The sequence below is a fragment of the Anopheles cruzii genome, chromosome 2, assembly GCF_943734635.1.
Source record: "Anopheles cruzii chromosome 2, idAnoCruzAS_RS32_06, whole genome shotgun sequence".
Classification (NCBI taxonomy): domain Eukaryota; kingdom Metazoa; phylum Arthropoda; class Insecta; order Diptera; family Culicidae; genus Anopheles; species Anopheles cruzii.
The window spans coordinates 27083625-27105400 of NC_069144.1; the positions used below are offsets into that span (position 1 = coordinate 27083625).

Genomic DNA, 21776 nt, shown 5'->3' on the forward strand with positions numbered 1-21776 from the left:
CCGGACAGGGCCAAGGCCGATCGCTGAACTGAAGTGAGTCGAATTGAAACATCTCACCTGCAGTGCTTTCAGCGCCGTTCCACGTGGCAGACTTCGGATCCTGAGCGACGGAATGGAATGAAAACTTTAAGCACTGCTGCGCGGCTGCTGCAGTAAATGAAGTGATGAGTGACCGGATCCGCAGAACCTTCTGGGGGGCGTTGGGCAGTTCTGTGAAAAGTTTCCAATTTCGTCCCCCGGCGGGTGCTCACGTGGTCCTGAACACCAGGGCTAATCGCCATTATCGAGTAATTTATTCAACACCACACCGAACGACGAATGAGGCCGACGGAGCGCGCTCTCGTTTGCCTCATTTGCTCACAATTAATCAATTGGCTCGAGCGTCGGGCGATGGATGGCAAAAACGTTATGTAAGGCATTAAAGTAGGTTTTTTGTTTCTGTCGTGACGAGGGTTTTAATGGGCCCACGCCACATCCGTCTGTCTGTCGGGGTGTAATTAAAAATGGGGATAAACGTTTGCGCAATTATTTGCGTGTTCGTCGCACGCGTTCCCGTTCAGCAGCTCGAGACACAAATCATAAAAATGTTAAATTCATAACAAAAAAAGTCGGTGCCGGTTGATAAAAATACGCCCAACGCAACCCGGGGACACCCGGGGAATCTAATTGCACCGGATCGTGCGGCGAAAAACTGCGGGAATTGAATGGCACCGGCCAATAATTGCTGGTCAAATCGCGACGTCCAGATCAAACGGGAAACGACCAGCCATTTGGCCTGCTTTTTTTCGGTTCCGAACCGTAGGCAAATTTGCATAAAGTAATTGGTTATCGCATGTTTTTCGCTATCAACAAACAAACAAAGGCAGAAGGGAGGAAACGGTAAATAGAAACATGCCAACGCCAAGCATCATAAAGAGCGCCGGCGGTAAACAAATCAAACGGAACACGGTCCAAAAGAGTACTTTGGTTCGAAAGTAAATAAAGCACTTTTCAATCAATCCAAGCTCGACCACTGGACGCGGATCGATAATCCTTCTTTTTTGCTACTTCGAAGTGGGTTCCCTATTAACCTGGGGAACAGCGCGCGATGTGAAGTAACGGCACTCGATACTTAATTGAGCATGAAATTGAGAGTACTGCCCGGGTTTGGAATCAAACACACAACTTTTTATCCGCCGAGTTGTCTAGTGGTAAAAACAGTCACACTTCGACGTGACGGAACCCCGATTGATTCGCAGATCACCTCATTCACCGTGCGCAAACAAGGAATGTTGCTCTTGCCAAAAAGTTTCCTCCTTGACTCCTGGCTTTGCGATACGTTACAATGTCTTTGTTGGATCTCTTTCCATCTTGACAACCGCCCATCGAAGTGGTACTCCGCATCGGAGTGTCCCATATCCCCGGCGCCCCCGAATGTCATGTGCCCCCGGACGGTACTCTGCTTCGGAAATAAAGGATAACAAACGCCGGTGGAAAATCACCCAAAAACTCTTGAAACAGAATCAGACTTATCTTCGTTACGGGGTTCCGGGCCCCGAGAGGAAGGATGGCCCACCCGACCAACCACACCGGGCATGCATTACTAATATCATGTACTTTTCATATTTCAAGTAGATTTTGGCCATAGAAAAAGAAAACTTTAAAACTCGCTCAGCGCGCTCGCTGCTTCAGCTTTTCGGTTCACTCCGGGTTTCCTATGCTTTCCATCGTGGGGTCGTGGAGAGTCTGGCCAACCGAATGGCCAAAAAGCGAGTTGGCACACCCAACCGCCTATCAACGGGCAACGGGCCCATCTCTCTATAAGGCTGCAAGGGATTGAACGTATGTTCAACGTCGCCTGCTGTCAGGCCACAACGATACTACTCTGCCGCGCCCGGATGCCATCCTAGGCATTCAAAACGGGTGACCGGCGCTGGGGGGCGATCCGGGCTATTCACCGGCCACTCGACCGGCTCAACCGGCTGCTCACGTACTTCACGTAAGATAAATTACGACGGAACCACCCGAAGGACTCTCTCTCGCCCGAGACACACCGGGTAAGATAAAGTTTACTTGTTATTAAATAATTTCAAGGAATTTGCCGCAGCACGGAGAACGGAAGCTCCGGTGTGCGGCCTCGGAACTTGTCTCGGTTTCTAAAGGCCCGGCCCGGAATCTTGGAGTAGTGCGCTGCGCCACGGCGGATGCCGTACGGTGGGCCGGAACAATGGCCGATGCAGCAACCCCAGGAATGCAGCAACGGGAGGCTTATCTTGTACGTGTTGAGGGCGTAAGAGAAACTATTTCTTCATTCCGCGGCCGCCCGCTGGGCGTCTCCGGGTGCAATAATGCTGCGTCCGGACGGAGGGTTCCTGAATCCCTGAGTGGCCACGTGGCCACGAGGAGTATCACGTGGAGCCGGGATCGTGTTACACCAGGGTTAGACCAGGGTCTTGTCAACGAAACCTTTCGGAAAATACAATCCCCGAAAAGTGTATTCCAAACTAATACGCTCAATGGAATCAATCAAGGTCCACAGAACAGGAAACAAAATCGGCTTCATTCGTTCTGATACAGAGTTCTTTGGCCCCGGTACGGCTACGGCATTATCTATCCAATAGCACCCGGCCAGCTCGGCCTTACTAACGAATACCTTTTGCATTTCTCCAACTAATTTCATGCCTTTTGCCATCGCTTTGCCATAGCTTTCCGACCGTCTACGATCATCATAATAGACCTCGGGTGGCTCCGCAAAGAAACACCCCCGGCTCGGGGCACAATAAATACTCTCAAAATCCTCCCAAAAGCTCCTCGTAACTAATGAACTTTGTGCGGGCGAAGTTTGGCAGTTTTTTTTTTCTTTCGTTTGCTACCAACCACCGGGCGGCTCCATCAGCGTCCGGAGCATAGCGCAGGAGGAGCATATAAGACCCCAGAAAGAGAAACGAAAAGCACAAAACAAATTCGACCACTGTCTAGCCGGAGCGTTTCGAGGGAAACCGACCACTCCTGCCTGTCAGGGCTGCCAACATTCACTGGGAGCCTCTTTTTCTGGCCCCACCGCATCGGCCACCCAATCTGGCATATCTGGGATTGTTCCAGCCGAAACGTTGCGCCGAAGGTCGCCTTTTGGAAGGTTCTTCGAGTTTTTTTCTTTTGTGCCAAGTTTTCTATCAAAAAGATCGGTTACAGTGCACGAAGGTGCAGTTTCATCGAAGTGAACCCTCCCAACTAGACCAACCTTCTGCGGGGTCGGGCTCCTAGCACCACTCATTCATCGGTCCATTAACGCCGAACGTTGTGCAGCATCATATGCGGCCCCTGGGCTGCGTCCTTACGCAGAGAAGGACCCATAGAAGGTTCCGTTCCGAAAGGAGCGCACTCGCTATCTGCAACCGATTATCGAACGCAGCTGACAGCAGCAGCGCCAGAAGTGAACACACATTATTTATTGGCACACTGCGGACGAATTATCGGAGTGCCATCGTCTCGGAGGGCCGGGGATGATTGGTGATAACACACCGTAGCAAAAAGGGTACCAGCTACTGTATACTTACATATCACGGTCAGCCTGGCGTTGGCACGGATCGCCGAGTTGAACTTGGCCGGCCCGACCTGGCACTGGTACTCGGCGTCGTCCTCGATCGATGCGTTCGATATTCGCAGATTGTAGATACCCTGGTTCCGGTCGGCCAGCACCGAGTACCGCGGGTACCCCGGTATCGTGTGGGAAAAGCCTGCGGATGAGGGAGGGATGGGACCGAAAAGAGCCCGAAAGTGAATCACTGGTGGCCTGACGCCTGCGTTCCTTGGCCTGTCTTTCTGGGCCGCCAAAAGGCCATCGGTGACTCAGCCATTCGCGCTGCTTCGCGGTGGACTTACCCAGTGCGAACCCATCCTTCGTCCACTGGACGGCCCCGACGAGATTGTAGATCTCACAGCGGAGCAGCGCCTCGGTGCCCTCCAGTACCTGCAGATCGCGCGGAACGATGCGGAACTTTTGCTGTGCCAAGCATTCCAGCACCGGCAGCACTGGAAAGGAAAGGGGAATAAAATACACAAAATTATTATTAAAACGTTTTTGTACGAACCGCGTACCGTAACTCCTGCCAATGGTTTCTCTCTTTTCGTACTCCACAATTCCCGTTCGGGGAGCATTCACTTACAGTAATCTTATATCGAAGCGATTAGGTCCATTATTGATGAATCACTGATTCGACAGGACGCACAGGACACGACAATCCTTGGAAAAAACCCATCAGAGCTCCGGCACTCAATAGAAAGCACGAACGGCATGGAGTTTTTGTTCGCCGCTCCATTCGACCGGTGACGTCAATGATGATTGCTCTCCATTTACACAACGATGTGCGTAGCGCGTGTAGCAACGTCAATAAACTAACTTCGCCTTTTTTTGGGACCCTAAAAACCATATGCTGCCCGCCCCAGCATGGGGCTGCTGGCTCTCGTCAACAAAAAAAAGCGACCTGAATGAGCTCCGAAACCGAACCCCGGAAGCTGGATCCAGATCTGCTGCGGCGGCTGCTGATGATGGGACAACCGTGTCCATGTGTCTGTGTGTGTGTGTGTATGTGTGTCTGTGTGTGTCACTTCGTTGTCCACCAACCGGGGAGCGTGTTTTAAAATTCTCTTCCCAACCCGACAACCCACCCGATAACGACCACGTAAATTCGGTACGGTTAGGCTGACCCAAAAAAAAGGAAAACCCATCCCATCCCCCGGGACGGAGTGGACCATTTTCTAAAGGGGGGGACCGTGTTGTAAATTATTTCGCTTAACCACTGGTCACAACAGCCCATTTTTGTTTTTTTTTTCGTTTCCGCGTGCGTTGTTTTGCGCGTGGTCCATGGTGCTCATTATCTTTTCCGTCACCAGCCCCCGGTGCGCTCTTCTGCCGCCGCCGAACGCTACCTGCACCGGAAGTTATAATTCAGCAGCAGCAACATCGGCGGGAACCATCCTCCAACCCTGGCAGCGTGCCAACAGGGCAGTGGCCAGTGGACCGGACCCGGGGCGCGGAACCAGAAATGTCAGAAAAGAATTTCGAATTTCTGAGGTGTGTTCGATTCCAGGCGGCCACCAATATCTGTCCGGGTTCTCCGGGAACTGCGCCCACTGAGCTCCCGCTGCTGCTGGCTCCGGTTCGGCGGTACGATATCAATTAATGAATGACGATCACAACGACGACGACGACAACAACGACGGACCGGCCAAGTCCGATTTCGTCTTCACTTTTTTTTCGCGGCCCGGTTTGACATCCGGTCGGGACCGGAAACCGGTTTCAAGACCGGGCCCCGGGCGAACAGAATGAAAGCGCCCCGTCCCGCGGGAACCCGCTTTCGCTAATTGAACGATTATTCTGAAGGGTTCGCCGTGTCTTGGCAAATGGCAAAAAGTGCACCGTGGTGGTTGTGAAACAAATCGTTAAAATGACAAAAACAATGGAAACGAAATGAAAAAGGACCGAAGGAACACTTTGAAGGATCAGCGTGAAATGAAGGATCGCGGCAAGAAATGGATCATCTTCAGATCAACAGCTCAACAAACTCAAAAACTTCACCGTCGCGATTCATGAACCGAAGATGACGGAACAATGATAATCACTAAAAGAGAGGACAACAGTAAAAATTATGTTGAAAAATATAGCATAAGATTAAGTAAACAATAGACCAAGAATATATTTCCAAAGTCCCAAAGTCCTTGTTAATAATTTTTCAATCGCAATAGGAATTGTTGTATTTTAAATGGATTCCTTTAGTTCGTTTCCCTGTTGCTCACACAAATCGGATTTCTCCAGAATCGGATGCCCGGAAGCAGGGTAATCAACACACAAGTTCACCGTAAACTAATATAGCAAAGATTATAATTTACATCAGCAAACGTAACCCGGAGAACGGGAACACCAGAGACTCCCCTCCGCCCAGTTCGCCAGTGGCTTCTGAGCACCTGCAATTTGCACAGAACCAACAAAAAAGGGTCACCGAATAAAGTACACCCCAACATGTTATGCTACAGAACGGCCCGCAGGAGAAGTTGCACCGGTGCTGCTGCTGCTGTTTGGAGAACGCAACCTGGGCAATGTGTTACATCCGTCCCCGGACCGAGCAGAAAACAATGGACGGCAATGGAAAGCACGGCGCACGACAATGTTATCTCCGACCGGTGCGGAAGGCGCCTGGGAAAGTAATCAGCATGGAAATGGACAGACCAGAGGCCGAGAGCTCCCGTCCATCCGCCGCGTGCTCCGTTTCCGCTAATGAAACCGTAATAAGTTGGCAGCAGACATTAGGCCCCGAGCGGTGCCGAGAGACTGTGGTGATGCAGTTATGCGCAGCAGCCGGTGGAACGCATTTCGGAACGCTCCCCGTTATCTCCGCAGGGCTGCTGCTGCCAGAAGTCGAACAAGAAGTCGCGAAGGAAAGGTTCCGCAGTTCCGAGGGCTCCTCGCTATCAGAGCGCCGAGCACTGCGAGAGCATTAATTTTTATTCCATTTCCCAGCAGCCCGGGCACCGCCCTCGGTCAACCTCGGCCCCAAAGCACGGCCCGATCCGGTTTTGATTCCCATGACCGATTCACACGGGGACCGACGGGGTAATTTAATCATGCAACATTTCATATGCACACTCCGTCTCCGAGAGGCTAGTTTGCGGTTTTCGGGCTCTCGAACGAGCGTGGACCTCGCTGGCTCCTGCGGCGCAACAAGTGTTGCGGTGGGTCCTTGCCACCCGAAAAAACGGGGTTCGATTTTCGAACGAGAAAGTAAACCCTTCGACCCTTCGACTTGCCAATTACGTGGTACGCCAACTTCCGTGCGAACGCGGGAGCCCATGAATGAACGTAGTAAGATCGATGGGTTGGGCCGATCGCGTGAATGAAAGCGTTCCCGATTCCCGGTCCTTCGAAGAAAACGAAGGCACTGGCGAGGAAAGCGAAGGGAAGGAAATTGCAATGCACCCAGCACCACCAGCCAACCGCAGATCGCAAACCGTGAAAGCGCAATCGCCGGAACGGACGAACGGACGAACGGGATAATTATGTTGGCCAAAACGAAACAGAGCAACAAGAGCGGTCCCCAGGTCCCGGTTACCGGTGGCGTCTTGAAGGCTTCCTTCGCAGGAAGGAAGGAAGGAATCCTCTCAACGCACCTGTGTGTTTGTGTGTGTGTTTGTGCGTAATCAGTGCAAAACCCTGCGTTTCCCACGACGATAAACTTCGATGGTGCGTTGCCATCCCGACGATTCCAGTCCCCTGAGAAAGTCTGTCGCTTTTTGCGCACAGTGGCCAGTGGCGATAATGATAGGCTATGCAAAGGTCTTGCCCCAGTGGTGGTGGCGTGAAAAAATCATTTCCCACCGCGCAAAAGACAGGCGACAGAGGAGTCCGCTCTCAAAGAATCGGGAACCCGCAAATGGAGCGCCATCGAATCGAATATGCAAATTTTCGGGTGGCTTCAGCGGACATTAAATGCACTCTCTGCCAAGGTCCCAAGATTGTGGAGTAGTAATTTAAAATTTAATTGTAGCACAATTTTGCGTAACCGCGCCGCTCTGGACCTCTGTGATCGGAGCACTGATTGGAGCACCCCTCGTTGGCCGTTTGCTACAGCCGCTCGCCTCCCGAATTCCCGATGAAAATGTTTCGTTACTTTGCATGTCCCAATTGGTGCGTGTGTTCCAGCGATCAAAGCCCGAAAAAAAGGTCCACCAACAACCGGCCCAATACCGGTTCCGGGGTTCGGTTTATGATCCTCCCCGGGGCCGCCCGGTTCATATCTTCGTTCATTAATCTTCGCCTCTACGTTCCCCGATCGTGGCGTTGCATTCTAACCGAACAAGGAATAAATTTATGACCGGCCGATTAACGATCTCGCGCTCGCGGCGACCTGACACAGTCACCAAGGAGAGCCCAGCAAGTGCCATAGGAAAAGCGATCAAACTAATATACGCGCCCCGAAATATCGGTAAATTTCACACTTTTCCAGCCCAGGCCGATCATTAGAACCGATTCAAACACTTCCAGCGACACACACGCCCATTCCCACCTGCTGCGACCCCTTTACCCTGAGTCTGTGTGCCACGGACGTCTCATTAGCACCGCTGGAGACACCGCAGCCCATCGCAGTGGCTTTGGGCTCCGGTCGATCGGAATCGATCATTAGCAACCGGAGAAGGAACCAACAAAAACCGGATCATCAACTTGGCCGGCCCACGGTGGTGTAGCAATTTGCTGCACTTGTTCTCTCTCGTGTGGAACCTCCGAAAACAGCACCCCATTCCAAACAGGGGACCATCAAATCCCTGTCCGGCTGTAAAGCTACGGGCTCGGCTAGTCCAGCCGTCATTACGATCGCTTCTTGTTTGGTTAATTGGAAGCTTCTAATTGATTTGGCTTTTATTGGTTGTAAAATTAAACCGCCCGAAGCCCGAGAACGATGGCCCGAAGATGGTGTAGTTGCTCGAACTCCACACACGCGAACTCGATCACCACACATCGCCTATGGGAGCTGATCTGATCCGGTATTAAGCGGTGGTGTTAATTTTGTAATGCCCCTTGCCAGTGCCTCCCGAAAGACCGCCAGTCGTCTTAAATGCTGCTCGAGCGCTCGAAACCGACATCATCAAAAGGGATGGCGATTCAAGCGCGCTGCGCTGATTATGTCGTTCGACCATAAACATTACCCACATCGCTGCTTGGCGTCGAGAGATCAATTAAATGTAATCTGGCACATATCGTACGGAGTTCGGTTCGCAATGGTTTTCTTGGTGGGTTTCATTAGAGACTTTGTACGAGGGAAGGAACAAACAGAACAAACGATCAGAAGACCGTCGACAAGAGTTTATGAAAATGGTATTACATTTACGATTACTCCCGGGTAAATTGCGGTGAATTATTTCGAACATGCCACCACCAAACGGTGAACACAATGTTGCAATGCGGCCAGCCAGTAGCTAGCTAATTCCATTCGGGCTGCTGGCTGCTACGAACATTCGCTTCACGGCGCACGATCTCTACCGATTCGATCACCTTACAGACCATTTGATCGCGTCTCAGTAAGGTCAGCCGTTACGGGCCGTGTGTCTCTAAGCTCTAATCCTACACTCTCGCTGGACACCAACGAGCGTGAAGCGAGCGTCCCACTCAATATTCATACACCATTCCATTAGGGGGCACACGCATAACGGACTTTGATTTATGCTCGACCCGGCCCGGCCGTGTCCTTAATGTATCGCCGCACGTTCCACAGCAATTAGGCTTCCTTTTCCTTGAGATGATGCATTTTATTGTCCCATCTTTTTGTTTTCCGGAAAGACACGACACGACAAGTTGTTCAGGCCGCGGGTACGGGGCTCGACAAACGGGGTTTCAGTCTGATGCTTGAACAATAAATTTCCAGACGTACGAACCGGCGGAGAGAAAGAAGCTCCCCCAAAAGTATCGGGGAAAGGCAAGATTGATGCGTTTTTCTTTGGATTAACCCCAAACAAACCAACAAAAACAGGGCCAATCACAACAGATAAAGACATCAAACCGCATCTTTCGGGTTTCCGGGTTCGTTTCGAATCCTCACATATCAACACGGAGGACTGAAACGAGAGCCAAAGAAAGATGGACTCTCCGAAACGCGGACGACGCCGACTTCTGGGAGAGCTCGGATGTCGGAAGGGCGCGAGTGATGCGATTATTAATTTCCGGTGCACCCGTCAATCGGACGCGATCCGATCGCCCGATGCGTCGAAACGCACGGCGCTGGCCGAGGCGAGGATCAACCGCCATCTCCCGCCCGTGGCATCGGTAGGGTTTCCCTTCGATTCCCTTCAGCCTTAGCTTCATCGTCCGAGCTCCAGTGGGTTTCAAATTTATATCCCGCCTTGGATATTGAGTGACCGTTCCGGACGAACGGCGACACCGATTTCCGAGGCCCGGAGACTGCCCGGTTCCCACAGGATTGCTGTGTGGCCTCCAGGGTCCGCTCAGGGTTGTTCGCTGGTTGTGGTTTCGTTTTTTGGGCCTCCCTTAGTTTTTTCCCCCAACACACACACTCTAGACACACAGAGCATCGCGATCGCCCCAAAACCACAGACCTCGGGAAGGGAGCCAGACTTCGGCCACGGCCAGAGTGGGAAGTAAGTATAAATCTTCATAAATTTGTCAAGATGAGCGCGACGGGAGCCGGGTCACCCCGGAGCACCGCATGGTCCGGAACCCAGAGAGCCTGCCGGAGTCCGTACCGTAAATCAAACGGGCAATCAACTCATAAATTATTGCGCGCCTTCACGGCCTGCGTAGAACAATGGGCGATTGGCCAGCTCCCTAGACCTAGGGAGCGAGGTAGCGGTCGTCCCATATCGTGCGTGCGTGCGTGCGTGTGTGCCCACGAATCAATGGCTCGCTCCTGGGATTGTGCTTTTGACAACCGGGTGTCATCTATTTTGGGGCTATCGCTTCGTGTGTCGAAGAACTGGATCCGGCCGCCATTATCATCGCCGTCGTCGTGGCAAGTGTCCCACTCTCAGTTCTTGTTCCATTTCCAAATCTCGCTGGCCGTTGGACCTGGCGGTTGCTGTCTTAAATTTTGCAGCATGTGCCGCGCGCGCACACCGAAACAGGTTTCATTTCCTTCCCACCATAAATGGCGCGGAAACCAGTTCCTCCCAGGCCAAGCGTAGTTGTTTTGTTTATTTTCTGTCGTGTGGGACTCGCGCACAGAGGTAGGTGGGACGACGAGTTCTCAAGAGTCACCACCGCAGGCGCAGCGCTCAACTCCTTTACGTCCAGCGTGGCCGTCGCAGTTTTCATTCATAAGTCCAGCGCGTCCACCAGAAGCGAATCAATCGGAAGGAGGGGTGCCACAGAAGGGTTCCAACGGATCCACGGCAGCACCAACACACGCCCAACAACGTCGACGACGAAGACGACGACGGCGAAATCCGAGGCAAAACAAGTTCCGCAGATGACAGGTCCGTCGAGCGTTAAGATGACCAAGGCGAGAGAGGGGCCGGGTTGAATAAATATAGGTATGTGCAGAGATTGTTTTTTTGTCCACGCTCCACGCTCTCTAGCGCCCCGGGTCTGGTGACGACGACGACGACCCGTTCGCAGTCGCCAGGAACACCAGGAAGAAAACACGGGGAAACGAGAGAAATCTGTTTCACTTCTCAGGGGCCGGGTTTTTGCGCGCCGCCACGTAATACAAAACGAGTTATCGGGCACTCTGGGCTGCCTGGCCTCGGATGGCCTGATTCTGCCATATCACAGCCCATGGACCCCATCATCCCTTCCCTCCCTATCGGCCCATCTACTGCCGGCGTTTATTATTCATGTGAACAACTGACGCCTGATGCGGTGGGGAACATGAGAAGGAAAAGTGAGCGAAGGAGAAAGAGTTGGACTTGAGCACACACACACGAGCGTGCGCACGCCACACCACGGGTCTCAGGGGGCCCTCAGATGAAGCCTTAAAAGCCTCCATAGGGACACCCGAGGCGCGGCGAGGAGTCACGGCGTTGCGGAGACTTCCGTTCACCGCATCGCAGCGCTTCCATCGCCCGGGGCGGATCACTCTGCCCTGGCGCACCGGACCGGAGGGGGCCTGGGAAAAGGCGGGCGTACCCCGCGGGCCCGCCGGGTCCCGGGTGCGTTCAGGTGTGTTATTACATTGTACACCCTTCCCTCGTCCGCCGGTACGGGTCTCTTTCGCTCTCCCGATTCTAACGTCATTAATCGGTTGATCTTGAACCCCGTTCGGAACGGACGGATCTGGCGGTGTTCGCTCCGCTTTCGGTTCTTCCACATTCGCCCTTCTGCTTTTCGGCTTCTCGGTCTCTCGATGTGTGCCTGCTGCTGCCGTCTGCAGGTGCGACTGATTGGTTTACTTCAATTCTTCGATTTCCTTTCGGTTCCTGCCTTCATAACGCGCTGGCTGTGCCCTCTAATAACCTCCTGCTTCGTCGGTGTGTCCGCTTTGGTCGGGACTTCTTCGGTCCGCCGACCGCGCCGGGCTTGTTCTGCCGAAAAAGGAAAGGAGACCCCACCTAATTCGGGCGCACCGGACCCCCCCAGCGGGAGCATATAGCGGCACACGCAGCCTCCACGCGACGCGGACCGATCCCGGACGATCATCTCTCCCGCCGCACAGATCGGCACACGCGCCATGTCTACTTTGGCCCCGGGGCATCCGAGGGACCCGAGGCCCCCGAGGCACACACACACACACGTTCGCGTGGAGGTAGGTTTGACAGGGCACGTCGTCGCTGCCACACGACGAACTGGGCGCACTTCTGGCTCTCCGGTCGCGCGGGCTCCTCTATCGGGTTGGTCGTTCCGAAAGAAAAGTGGCGCACGCGGAATTGAATGTCTTTTCTTTGCCTCTTTTCTTTGACGTCATTGCCCTCCAGCGGGATGTGTCCCGTGTGAGTCACGTAGAGCCGTGTAAAGTGATATCCAAAAGACTGGCTTCGGAAGCCAGTTCGGCCTGGCGCTGTTTGCTTTTCTCAGTTATCCGTCTCAAGACACGAGATGTCCATTTCGGAGTAGAAGCGGGGAATGGAATCAGCCAGCTCTGGGTGATAGAGAAACGGGAGCCTTGAGAGGGCCGCAGCCACCAATCCGCTGATACGGTGGTGACTTCCGAATCCAATGGCCATAAGTAAGAATTTGTGTATGAAGTTATCAAATATTGATAACCATGCCGACATTGAGAAAGAGTTTTTAATGTGGCAATCGCACCGACTCACCGTCTGTATCAAAGTAAACAGGAATAGAGGGTTTGAAATTCTGATTTTCGTGATTTTCTCAAAATTGAGCCGAAATCGTCATTGCGTTTTATGGAAATGGAATTGTGAATTTCCAAAGATTTGATTCATCACCGATAGTTTAAAGAATCTTAAAGACATTTAAAGAATTACACAGTCTATCTCAAAGTTAACAGGACTAACAGGTGACGCCAAAAATCGCCTTTCATCGATAAATCATTCCCCGTATTCATCCGATCTGTCACCCTGTGACTTTTATCTATTCGGAAAACTTCATTTGTCGTTGAAAAGAAAACGTTATGCTGACGTTTTTGGCCATTCAGAAGGCTTGAACCGATCGACTCCGAGCCATGCCGGCCAACGACCTAAAATCGTCATTCGAAAATTCGTGGAAATCAGTGTATCGAAGCAGAAGGAGACTATTTGGAATAGAATAAAACGATTTGGCAGAAAAAACCATTTGTTGTTCTTATTTTGAAAAAGTCCTTTTTACTTTGATGCACACTGTGCATATGAAGCATGTGATCAATTGTTGGACCTTTCGTCATGATTTTATTTCTCAAGCATCGAGAATCGAACTCAAGCTGTCAAGTGGTTGTAGAGAAACCCTCAACCGAAGCGTGGACCAAACGTACCGTATCTTAACTAACCGAAACATTCGATCGTTTAGTCCCGTTTCAGGACAACCCTTTGATTATCTCAATCAAGACTCGTTCCAACCTTCGAAAGCGAATCACTGTCAAGCCGAATCCACTGCAGAATCCATCACGCAAAGGCCTGGATCAGAGCACCAACGCTTACGCTGCTCGCGCCCATTAGAACGCACGTAGAAGAAATCTAGGTCTAGGGTGGAGTTAAAACAGAGTGGAACAGGTTGGCTGATGGCGGTTGGCTAAGCCGCGCTCACCGATCTCCGACCGAACGACGGAGCAACTGAACTGAAGCGAAAGCTGCAACACAAGCGTACGATAATTACGTTGGGCCCCGAGCCATCGCCAGGTTCTTCCGATGCCAGCGTCAGCGCCTCTGTGTCGGCAGCCAGTCCGCCAGTCGTCCGCCAGTAGCCGTAAATAATTAATCAAACCCTTGATTGCACATTCATGTACTCGGGCGAGGCTCGGGCAGAAAACGACGGCCATCGGCGACTGTACGACTTCTTTCGCAATTCGCAAGCCCCAAGTCCCCCAAGTGTGGGGTTCTGCAGCACACCCGGTTCGGGAAGAAGTAACCCAACACGGCGAGAACTGAATAACATCATCAACGTCGCTCTCGCTGTGCCGCGCCCGTTTCCGTAACTCCACGGACCATCGACCAAGAAAGAGAGAGAGAGCGAGAAAGAGATCCGGTCCTGTGTTGGCGTGCCCGAGGCACTTATCACGCATGTTGCCGACGCCAAGCAACAATCTGTGTGTGTGTGTGTGTTGTTCCCCTTTACGGCCTATTTAAATCCTTCCCGACAACATGAAGGCACACATGGGCAGTAGAGAAATATGGATTGAGGCAAACAACACCAAAATCCACACGCCCACACGGTGGCGGCGGCGGCCACCCTAATCCAACGAGTCGGTAAGTCCCGTTTCCGGGGAGTTCCAATAGGTGTGCCTACGGTGCCAAGGTGTTCATCTTCAGGCCCATTCGACGACTTTAAGCATCCACCAGCGTGGTGGCTCACGTGGTCGATTGACACGTTCGGCTCGTGGCTCCGCGTGGGCATACCGGACTCCACTGGCCAACAATACTAGCTGACCGGCTCTGACTGGACGGGACGTCCTACGCACAATAACGATATCGTTTCGAAGTCGGAGACTCGAACCCCAAATCCTTCCGTCCGGCCCATCGATCGGCTGCCCAGAGAGGGGCCCAGAGTGTGGAGTCTACCCGAGAATCGACGACGCTTGAACGGACATTGTTGTTCGATGTTGGCCGGCCAGCCGGCGTGCTGCGCTCCACTTATCGTAAGATTAAACGGATCAAGGTGTAAGAAAATTGATTGAAGTATTTTGATGCTAATACACCGGGCAGCCGCCCGGCCGGCCACGCCAGATGGCCATCGTCGAGACTGGTCAACGAGGGGAACATGTGTGCCAGGGTGGCTGGCTGGCTTTTTTATGCTGATCACCACACTTCACGGGAGTCAATCGAAAAGCGATAAACCGGCCGGCCGTAGCGTGTGGAGCAGTCAAAGTGGCTACATCTTAATCACTGGTGGCACCGATTACAGACCGATGGTGGAGTGCGGCCAGTAATTGTGTGGTTAAAAATTAGTGTTAGCATCGTTCGGAACGACTGTCACAAATCAGATTATGGGCCCGGAGCTCCCGGTCCAGCCCAGCCCAGCCCAGCCCAGAGTACTTATGTTTTCTATCACGTCAACGGCTGTAACAGCACGAGGCTACAAATGTTTCGATTGCCTATGAACAACGCCCCAACGCTTGGTGGTGGCGTCGGTTCAGCAGTTCGTGAGAGCCACCCATAAAACATCCGTTCAGGGGGCATCGTGTGGTGTTCGAAAACCCTCTTATCCTGGGACACCGCGACCGCCGATCGGGGTGGAGCCTATGTCTCGCCCGTCGAACAACGCAGTCGAGTGGGGCGATTTGTTACCACCCCGCGTGGTTCACCTTTCCGATGGCCGCGCGCCTGGCCGCGCTCCTGGATGCCAGCAACAACATTTCACGATCAAATAAATGGCCCCCGGTCCCGGACGTCGGAGTGTTTGAGTTATGTCGCCGTTGTTAAAAGTGAAGCCAACCGAAGGGAAGGGAAAATCAAAATAAACAAAATGTACGAAAAGTGGACGAACTAACCGGGAATCCGACACACCGGCGTGGACTTATGGCAATATAATATATCCGCACACACTTAGCACGCCACGGAGCAATTTGAGCAAATTTCCCCAAGGACAGCCAACCGGACGCCCCTTCCTTGGACAAACTAAACAGTAAATGCGAAAAAAAGGAACAAAAAGGACACTCGGCATCGGTAAGGCGCAGTCAGCATCAGCAACGAAAAGGTCAACAAAGCCGAGTGGAAAGCCGCGAAAGAAAGCGGCGAAAATTCACGAACGAAAGGCATTCGGTGTGAGGCAGCAGCAGTGCCGTTGGAAAATTAAATTCAATTAGATCCGGCCCGGGTTGACCGATCCGTTCCGTTCCCGGTGGCTTTGGGATGTTTGAGGCATCCGGCGCCAGGCTGCCCCATACGGGGTGTGGTCAACCGGAGTGATGTGTGCACTGGAATGACAATAAACCGAGCTCCCAGGGTGCGGCTGAGTGTGCAATGCAATATACGAGTATACGTATGGTGACTTTTCATTTCAGGCGTCTATGCGAGAACGAGATTTAAAAGTATGATAAAATTTAGCATAAGAAATTTAGATTTAGAGTATTCGACTCAATCGACAATTAATTACTAAGAAAATAAAAGACGACAAGATGCGAAAAAATAAAAGCTTCAAACTTCAAACATAAGAAACAACTATGACTGTAAAAAGTCATAATTTTGCTTTTAGAACTTTATGTTACACATTCAACATGTTAAGAGAGGGGTACTAAAATAAAACATACACATATGGTCTTCATGTTCACATGATTAACTTGCTATTTCGCTAGCTATTGCGCATTTGATTTAAATATTCAAAAGTTCTTCATATTCTCAAACGGGCTTGTGAATAATATGCAAATTATACAGATGAAATGTATCAAGAAGATGCGGAATTGAAACGAACACAAGACAAAGAATATGGCTTCTAAGAATAGCTAATATGTGCAGCACTTAGGAGACACAGTACTTAATTCTAATTTTCGGAATGAACGTTGATAGGAGACATTTCTTTTTTTTTTAATTAAACTTTACCGTTCACTCAAAATGTGCCACGCAAAGGAGGAAAAAAGCGAAAACGGCCTTTCCGTGTGCCGGAAATGGAACGGAACTTCTTCGCCCGAGCCCAGCTTCTCATCAGATCAAAAGTGTACTTTCATAAATATGAAATTTAAAAATAATACACAAAATGGAGACTCCCACAGCATTAATTTAATGTCCTTCTACTGCTGCCACCACCGCTCCGGCCAACCTATTTCGCTTATTGCTTCCACCGACCGACCTGTTGTGGAATCCCCGCATCCGCTCCGAAGGACGAAAGAAAGAGAGAGAGAGAGAGAGAGCGAACGCGCCGGATCCTGGGCAGAGGAGGAAAATTGCGCTCCGTGACAGCTTCGACGGTTCTTGGGCCGTAAAATAATTTCAACAAAATTAAACGACACCATAACCGCGGATATTTCGGACCGGGCGACGGACCTGGACCGGAAGCCGTCGATCGTTGGACTGCGGATGGGGATGGACCGCAGATTGGATGGGATTCCATCATTTGATAGACGCCTCCTCACCCCCGGAAGGTTCCGCGGTAGCCCCGCGGACATACCGTCGTAGAGAGCCAGGGCCAAACCGAAACACCATCTCCTGCCCGAAGCCTTGCGCCGTGGATGGCTTTCTGCTGTTCGCGTGCTTTCTCGAATGTCCTTTCGAACGTCGCCTTGCTGTCACTCTCGCAATCACAAGGCCACTGTTCCTTGCGGGAGGGCTTTACCACCGAAATGAGTTTCCTTTATGGGGGGCTCGTGAAGTGAACGACTTTTGGACGGGGCCGTGGCCTTTGGTAAATAGAAAATTGTCACAATGGCCTAATGAATTAGCCGACATTGGGAAAATCGATACGATTAGGCAAATTAAACAACCCATCTGTACGCGGGGTTCGCCAAATGAGCCGTTAATATCTAATAAGCCGAAAAAAAACATTGCAAAACGACTCCAATTAACCTTTTAAAGGAATCGTTCCTAAGTGCAACCTGGTGAACGCTGCACGATTTGTCCTCTGTCTGGCGAATTCTAAATCGCTTCCCGAAGTGCTTCCCGAAGCAAAACGTCTCCATCAGCACACCGTGGAACCGTGTGCTTGGTCGTGTGTCGACCCCGTAGGCCAGTAGAAGTTAAAGTGAAAATATTTATGTTATCCTGCCAAACCAGAGCGCTCATGTAGCGCGCTGTGTTTTGATTAATTGCCAGGCTTTTCGAGGGTTCGCCATTTTTCGCCACTCAAATGTGGCCTCCACGCACACAAAAAGCCGGACGTAGCTTGCCGAAATGCTCCACAACCACCAACAGCCCACTTTCGTTTGGCGGTAAACTTTCGTAAGGATACAGCGACGGGCCCCGGTTCACATTTCCTCGCGCAAGATTCATTAGCTATACACATACGTCACGGCGCTGTTCTTTGCGACTCGGGCGACTCGAAGCCGAACTTTCCGATGCGAGTTTCTGGAGAATGCCTTTTTAAGTAAATTAAAGGCCAATCTGTGCTCGTCGCCGCCGCCGACGACGAGGACGACGACGTCGTTGGTCGCGCAAATCGGAACATGTTTCGTAATTAATGAACTTTTGCTTTTAACCCGCGTCAGGTGGTGCCCGGTGCCCCAAACACACACACACACACACGACGTGCCACGGGTGCCGGTATGTGCCGGATATCCGGCCTCAGGTACCCGCAGGACGACTATTGTGTGCCTGTATGGTTGTCTGTTGGTTTAGAGCTGGTGCTCCGCAAAAGTTATCGCACAATTTTCGGGACCCGCGGGTGGAATGCTGGAGGACGGAATTTTCTCGGCGATCGGAACGGCTTTCGCCGGCGTAAGGAAGTTGCCCGGCGTTGCTAATGAGCATATGTTGATTTCACGTCTTCCACAGGCGCGCGCGCGCCTAATAAAACGCCGCTCTTTTGCGATAACTGCAAAACAGTTTGGAAGTTTACTTCAAGAATAAGAGTTTGAACAAAAATGGCACTTTAATTGTGAACTAATTGACCATTGTGCCGCCGCCGCCGCCGCCGCCGATGGTGGGCGTCCCCGGTTTGTAATGAAATCCCGATTACACTGGCGCCGGGTGCGCCTTCGGAGGGGGCGAGAATTCGTTTATGGGCCCCCGACCAGGCAAGGAGCACACACCACCGGAAGCGGACGCGGCGCATAAAACTAAGCATCATCTGCATTTCATATTCCCCACCAACATTGGCGGAACAAAAGTTGCGAAAACTCCCACCATTGTGAGCGAACTATTCGCCGAGGCGAATTCTCTCGAGTTCTGGTCGAACGGGTGGAACGACAACATCGTAGAGCGTTGCTTCGTCTGCGTTATGCTTCGCCGGCCGGCCATTTTGTGCTCAGTGGTTCTGCAGCGTTACATTTTTGTTATATTTTATTCTTTCGCTCGCCCAGCCCGAAGTAAACGTCTTACTGCAGCTGAAGGTGCTTTTCCCTGTTTTTTCCCATTCAGCAAACGTTTCAAAAACGAGCAATAGTCCCACCAAAGAGAGAGAGAGAGGGACGGTGCAAACGGTAACAACCGTTTACAGGATTTTCTTTCCCTTGCTCGTTCGTCGGGGTGGTTTCGGTGGGCTCTCCGACGACGATGGAATCGAGAAAACAATCCACTTCACGGGGAGGACCACTCGTTGATGGTGCAGTTTCCCGCGCTGCCGCCGTAAAACTTCAGCGACCAAAACCGAAAACCAACAGGACGGGACCTGGCTGACCGGTAGGTGAGCTGCCCCGGATCCCCGAAAAGCTCCCATCATCCGCGCACAACGGTCAGCGGTCAGCACCGTGGTCTCGTTAACGACTTAATTTTTCTTCATTTAATTTATGGCTAATTGTTATACTTTTTTCCCATCATTAATCGGCGGAGCCGGTTCCCAGCGGATTTAAAGTCGTCGCCCCGTTTTGGGGCTCGATTGTGGCGCCCCCTCGCGGGTTGATTTGGGAAGAGCGAAGACAGCAAAACATACCACCCGCTTAAGGCGGTGCGGATTTTCCTTGCAGAATGGTTAACAAAACTTTAACACAACACCTTCTCGGTCGGCACCCGCTGGTAGCTGTCGATGTTCGAAGGGGCAGCAGCCCATCCGGCGTTCTGTTTTCCACCCCGTTGGCACTTTTGCCGACTTTTCGATCGGAAAAGCACGATAAGACTCTGAGAGCGGGGCCTAACACTGGGCCAAGAAATTACACCACAGGAAAGCGAAAGCTCGGAAGCGGAAATCTTTGACGCGGCACGAAGTCGAGGGTTGACAGTTTGCCCGGAAGGGGGCCAGAGATGCTTTGACAGCTTCGTGAGAATATTAGCAGACGATTTTCGGTCGGTGTCTTCCGCGAACTTAACCTTCTTCTTCTGGGCCGACTGCGCCGACGCCCCCTGACAGCTGTCACGGATTGGCGGTAATCTGTGGTACTCCATCATGTTTCGGTGAGAAAATCGTCAAAATCTTCCCTAAATCTGCCCATCTGCCTGCCGGGGGGGGGGTGACACTTTTCGGAGCGCTGGACACGGCCAGTGCTTCGTTCGCCGTGCTCCGGGTTGGGAATTACAAACTCGTTTAAGCAGGTGACAAATTTAACCCAACCACCGGAAGTTCCACATTGGCTTTCCAACCGACCCCCTCGAGGCGGATGGTGGGGGGAGTACTATTCTACCCGGGTCCGGGGTTCCTTTTCCGGTTTTTGTGTCCGGACTAACTTTGCACCCGGCCACGACGGTGCGCTGGGGTAACAGCTGCTGCTTGTGGATTTTTACACACAAACGTTCTTTGCCAGGAACGAAGAACTTCTAATTGGATTTCCTGGTCCCAACGGTGGCCAGCGTGGTGAGCGGAAAACTATTTTTCTCGCCGACTTAATCCCAAGATTAAGACCGATTCAAGTTCGCCGAGCAATTCTATTTAACGAAACAATTAAACCGTTGCTACCGCTGGCCAGCAACACAGCGGCGTAGAATAAATACGCGGGGCTCCAATGAAGTTACTGGCGCATTACAAATTGGCTGAGAAGTTGGCTGAGTTATAAATATGCTTTTAAAGCGGACCCAAAAGAGGCCGCAGCCACCTATACAAGACGCGGAACAGGTTGTTCGCGTTATTCGCAACCAATCTCTGTTCCTCTCGACAGTCGTTTCGGCCACGAATGCCGTCTCTGGTCCCGTCCCTAGAGCCAACCCAATCATCCTGACAAGAAACATCGTAGTGAACCCCGTTCCCAAAGGAGAGCCACGAGCTAACGTGGACCACATGCGTGAGGCCACAGCAACATGTTTCGGTTTTTTTCCTTCCGAGTGGAAAATCCCAATCACGCACCACCGGGCACGGCAGGACAATGTTAGTGATTGATTGATTTGGGCCTTCGGTGTATTAGCCCACGCCCGAGCCAAGTTCTCAATCTCCTCCAGGGCCTCCCCTAGTGGCGGGGAAATTGAATTCCTTGCGAAAGGGCAAGGCATAAAATTGATTGGCCCAAACTCGAGGAGACACTGTCGAGACACGAATCGTCAAATCAACGATATTAGCACTCCGGTTTCGATAGACGGCGCGGTACCGTTTAACAGGATTACACCTCTGATTGTGGAATTTGACCGTTCCGCTTTGAAAACTTCAAATCGAATTTGCCGGCCAGCGCCGGGGCTCGAATCACGAGCGCGTCCTGTGGTTTACCGGCGACAACTAATTAGTAGACTTCAATTTTCGGGACCTTCGGTTCCTCGCCGGCAACGCCAGATCGTATCAATCAGTTCGTTCCGTTTCTTGGAAAATTCTTTATCTGCACCGAGACACGCGCGGTGGTCAGTATTCGACCGCCGCACTCCATTAGGCACCGAGTGGCCGAACCGAGCCGAACCATTATCATAATTAATTTATCTTAATCGAACGCCTGCTACGGCGGAGAAGGATACTCGCCCACACGGCCATCGCCCATCGAAGAAGACACTCCGAAAATGAACGGAACAATAAAAACAAATGCCAAAGAATTAGGCCCGGGTGGCCATTAAATTGACGGAGCGTCCTGTTTTTGGCCCATTTTGTTCCGCAGCCTTTAAAGACACTCGGCCCCGGCTCGGCTCGACTCGGCAATCGAATAAAAGCCGGCGACCGAGAAGCCGTAAAGTTGAGAAACTGTCATAAAACGGCCACTCCACGGGCGGGCGGGCGC

General features: G+C 51.8%; 1 protein-coding gene across 1 annotated transcript in view; it reads right to left on the reverse strand.

The window, feature by feature from the left end:
- The window catches only part of LOC128268996 (nephrin-like), a 50020-nt gene that overhangs the window by 20556 nt on the left and 7688 nt on the right, over positions 1-21776 (reverse strand). The window contains exons 2-3 of the mRNA XM_053006320.1: positions 3862-4011; positions 3537-3716 (exon numbers count right to left, since the gene is read on the reverse strand). Coding sequence (XP_052862280.1) covers positions 3537-3716; positions 3862-4011 — 330 coding nt within the window. The remainder of the gene's footprint in view (positions 1-3536; positions 3717-3861; positions 4012-21776) is intronic.